Genomic DNA, 4,386 nt, shown 5'->3' on the forward strand with positions numbered 1-4,386 from the left:
ATGATCTTGTGAATATGCTAATTAGCCTCACCCATTAAGAGGGAAACCGGAAGTGACATCTGACCTCATTAATATACATAAGCTCATTAATATTCATAACACGAACAAAGACCCTAATCGCTATCAATCGAAAGGCTGAGTCTCTCGGAATGTTTCATCGATACTTGAATGTCCAAATTGGTTCTATCGGATTTTCAATAAATTTTTGACACTTATTTAATTACTTCCTGTAATTAATTACTTCCTTCCTGCTATTTCCTGTATGAAAGCAGTATCTAGTCGGCATACAGATACCTCAGTAATTTATCGTTGAAACGTTATATTATGTTTATTGTGCCTTATTAATATCCTTCGTCCACCGAACCACTAAAGACGAACAAAGTATTTCCCAAATTCCCACCAAACACGAAAAACTATTTCGCGATCATCCTCGCAACGCCAAAAAATATTTTCAACTTCGCCACAACACGAAAAAATATTTTACAAAATTCCACAAATACAAAAATAATTTTAAACTTCACTGCAAGACGAAGAAAATATGATCAAAACTCCCCAAACACGAAATAAATATTTCACATTCATCCACAAATGTCTGACCTCATTAATATTCGTAAGCTCATGAATATTCGTAACACGAAACACGAAAGGCCATGTTACTACTTATTTCCAATTGTAAATAGGGCCTATAATTCATTTATATACTTTAGTTAGACCAACAATTTAGTAGTAATTCCAGGGTTAACCCATCTTTAATATTATTAAAATGTTTTGACCAAAATCAAATAAAAAACGCTTTAAAAACATGTTATGTTTGTAGAGTTGTTCCCGGGGTTTTTACATCCCAGCAATTCAAATCGTAGAATGCAGTTATCCTTGATAAGGAAATTGGTGTAGCATATTGTGGGCTCTATGCGGACGAACTGAGCTCGGGCACGAGAAGGAAACACACTCGTCACAATGCGTACATGATTATCCGTACAATGGGTAGTAAACGTCTGTAAAACAAAGAGAAATGAACAAAAATCAAAGTAGGCCTACGTAAAAAGCTCTGGCTGGTAAGCATCATTAAATTGATCTCATACGCTGATGTCTGGGGTTTAAGTCCCCGGGCAGGTTATGCATGTTATGTAGGACTACACCCTTCATGCCTTCACTTTTGTTATTTTATAATCAAGCGAGATCCTTCTTGACCTCGCTTTGGTTATTTTATAATACGTGATATAGTGTTCACGCCATCAACGGCAGGAAAGTGCTAAGTATAGGAATCGTTCGCGTCACGGAGAGAAATCCCGTAAAAAGAAGAAATAGGGCCCAAAGTAATCAACAATCAAACAATTAATCAACCAATCAATCAACGACGCGACTTTGACGTAGGCCTATAACGGACTTGATTGAAGGAGGAAAAGACTGCTATTATACCTTTACACCTCCTGTGTTATCTTGTATGTATGAAAGCGAAGACACCGCCAGCCCTGTCTTCACCTTGAATTCATCCACACAGTGCTTGAAATCTGCAGAAGCCCTGCGACCTTGAGTCAAAACTCCAGTCACTATTAACACAGCGTCAAGATCGACCTGGATCCATATTGGATGGTCACCTTGGTCACTCACCCACGTTGACGCGTGCCTCAGACGCCCATATCTGAAATATGAAAGATTATGGTTTTTTTTTATCATATGAAGCAGGTTCCAGAAGACGAGCTCTGTCATTAATGGCATCACATTAGATTTGAGTTTTAATTGTAGCTTTATTCCAGCGCACCTGAATCCCGGGACATGAATTCCCTCCTATAGACACTCCTTCCACCCTAGCCTGGGTCCTTCGACCCCTCTCTCGAAACAAGTAAACATGGCGGGACAATAATAACGCTAATCGCTAAATTTCACTTTGAGACAAGACGGTAGATCGTCATTTGAGTGCAAGAAAATAGTATGTGCAATAGCTACCTTTTGCAATATTTGTGGCACTAGGTAGTGTGACTTGCTACGTTTCTATACTTTGATCAGCTCGTAATCGGCGCACAGTGTCATCGCCCCGATATCTTCATGGCAGAAATCGCCATGGTAGGTTGAATCCACCGCCACGCATGGCCATTTTGTTCCGACCCGTTAATAGTTTTGAGACGCATAATGGGCCGAAGGACATCTGACTAAGGCTACTGACCTCGCTGTTTGTGAGCATAGATTATCAAAAATCTATGGTGTGAGTTAGCATGGTACGCCATAGGTCACTGCTTTTAGACTACCTCCACAATTGACCTATACACTGCGCTATATAATTCGGCACATATATAATCAGAATTATTGTCAGTTTTTGAGTTCAAGACGCAAGCTTCTTCCTCAAGACGCTAGCTAACGACTATCATATCTGTTCAACATGTATATTCAAGTGCAAGGAACCACATCTGGCTTCTTTATACAAAATCATTTACGGGAGATTTCATCATTTTCTATCCCGGTATCCAAAGATTTTCGTCTGAATATCAACATCGTGAATAACACATTCACGTGTATCGATCCCGGGTATTTATTTTAGTATCTCTGCTGTACCAAGTAATTATTAGCCAGGCGATGTCGGTGTGCGGCGGGTATTGTCAGATTTTTACCACTACGCCGAAAAGTAGACCCACGTTAAGAGTGATATAGTTTACCTGTCTAATCTATATTTTGTGTGTTAAATAAAGTAGACAAAGTATAGACTTCTATTAATAATTTGTGATGCTTCTGGCAAGATGTCACAAGGCCATTCTCAAAATAAAGTATGTTGATATTAATCCGCGATGTTATAAGACCCGCCGATTACGAGCTGATCAAACTGTAGGATCAACTTTAGACTAACATGAGGCAGCCATTGTACACACAATAACTTACTCAGGGAGGCGAGGGCCGTCAACGGCTACCTTATATGATGATGCGGTAATCTTATCGTCTGGTATGTCATAATTCTCCATGCCGAGAGGATTCATACATTCTATAAAGAAACATTTTGTCAGAAGTAATAATTGTGATTCTTGGAGATATTCGTCAGTACTTTTCATGATAGATTGTTATTCACACAACTAATCCACTAAATTCCACTGTCATGTAGACGTTTCAAAAAGCACATGGACCAGGCTCTGTTTTGGTAGAAATGAGGGTGTGCGACAGATTCAGGGTGCATTTTCAGCCATTTAGTTTAGACGCGGTACATTTTTAAACATTTTGGCTTTTTGGTAGTCCTCAATTTTACAATTTTCTCAAAAAAATGCTAATTTCTCATTAATTTTTAGCAAGTTTTATTCCAAATGTTGTTCCGGGTCTGTTTTTCTTTAAAAATTTTATTCAAAGTCGGGAAGCAGGGTCGGAAGGCATGTGCACTCGCCAAGTTTGGATTTACATATATAGATTTACATATAGATCGACTAACTTAGCCACAAATGAAAAGGTTTATATTTCGAACTCTAATGGTGACCCGCAGGTCAAATTGCTAGAATTGAACATTAAACACACCTAAACAGACACAATGCAATTTGCAGGCAGCAGCTAAATCAGCGCCAATATTGCAACATTGAAACAAACAACTATACAAACATCTAATCCAACCCAAACCCAGTAGGCAATGAGGATAAAGTGCCTTGCCCAAGGACACAACACGTTGGCACGAGCGGGGCTCGAACTCACAACCTATGTATTATGAGTCGGGCGCCGTATGTTTTTCTCACTAAAAAGGAGAATGCATTGGACAATTTAATGACCCCCACATTTTGGTTACCCTGGCCCATCTGGCTCGGTGGTAAATCCGGCCCTGTCGGGAAGTAGAGAACCCCCGGATCTATACGACTAATTCTGCGGCTTCATAACCATTATAATACCTTCTTACCACAATAACAATATACAGTTCGTGCCAAAAGTTGATCAAGTATGTCCTTCTTCCAGTTACGTCGTATAGTTAAAGGTCCTGGGTCATCATCAAACCATAGACTACCATCGGAATAATCAACCTCCATCGTTGGACACGGTGAGAAGAATATAGGTGCTAATATTACACGATGACAAAGACATAATTCTTTGTATGGTATAGAAATTCTCAAGGCACCGCCTCTAGATGTATCTGGTCTTTCTGTAAGGAGGCAATAGTGACCATGCACCAGCGCTAGATAAGCTGTAACGTAAATAGGACAGATTTGTTATAGATTAAGGGGACTGATTTAAATCATGTGGGTTAGTGACGTCAGTTTTCGTTTGTCATGATGCAGTCATGTCTACAGTAGAATTCATCTCGACCTTTGCAGGACTTAAACCCCATTAAAAGTTATTAAACCAAGATAACACTCATTGAAGCAGCTCAACTGATTAAATCAGATCTTCTCTGGTTGTGCACAAGTGTCTGTTTTACAAGTGCGACAT

General features: G+C 39.4%; 1 protein-coding gene across 1 annotated transcript; it reads right to left on the minus strand.

Annotated features, from left to right (window-relative positions):
* Window positions 1-341: 341 nt before the first annotated feature.
* LOC140163909 (lactadherin-like) lies at window positions 342-4,135 on the minus strand. The gene is made up of 4 exons (XM_072187216.1): window positions 3,860-4,135; window positions 2,872-2,971; window positions 1,420-1,642; window positions 342-995 (listed from the first exon to the last, which is right to left on the minus strand). The coding sequence occupies exons 1-4, from the start codon at window positions 3,984-3,986 to the stop codon at window positions 795-797; spliced, it is 651 nt and encodes a 216-aa protein (XP_072043317.1). The 5' UTR covers window positions 3,987-4,135; the 3' UTR covers window positions 342-794.
* Window positions 4,136-4,386: the final 251 nt, after the last annotated feature.

Source organism: Amphiura filiformis, chromosome 11 (genome assembly GCF_039555335.1).
Source record: "Amphiura filiformis chromosome 11, Afil_fr2py, whole genome shotgun sequence".
NCBI lineage: Eukaryota > Metazoa > Echinodermata > Ophiuroidea > Amphilepidida > Amphiuridae > Amphiura > Amphiura filiformis.

Excerpts from the sequence above, each read along its gene's own strand:
- LOC140163909 (XM_072187216.1), bottom strand. The coding sequence starts at position 3,986 with ATGGAGGTTGATTATTCCGATGGTAGTCTATGGTTTGATGATGACCCA. Across the intron at positions 1,643-2,871 it reads GACGGCCCTCGCCTCCCTGA|ATATGGGCGTCTGAGGCACG; the intron begins GTAAGTTATTGT and ends TTCATATTTCAG. Across the intron at positions 996-1,419 it reads ATAACACAGGAGGTGTAAAG|ACGTTTACTACCCATTGTAC; the intron begins GTATAATAGCAG and ends TTTGTTTTACAG.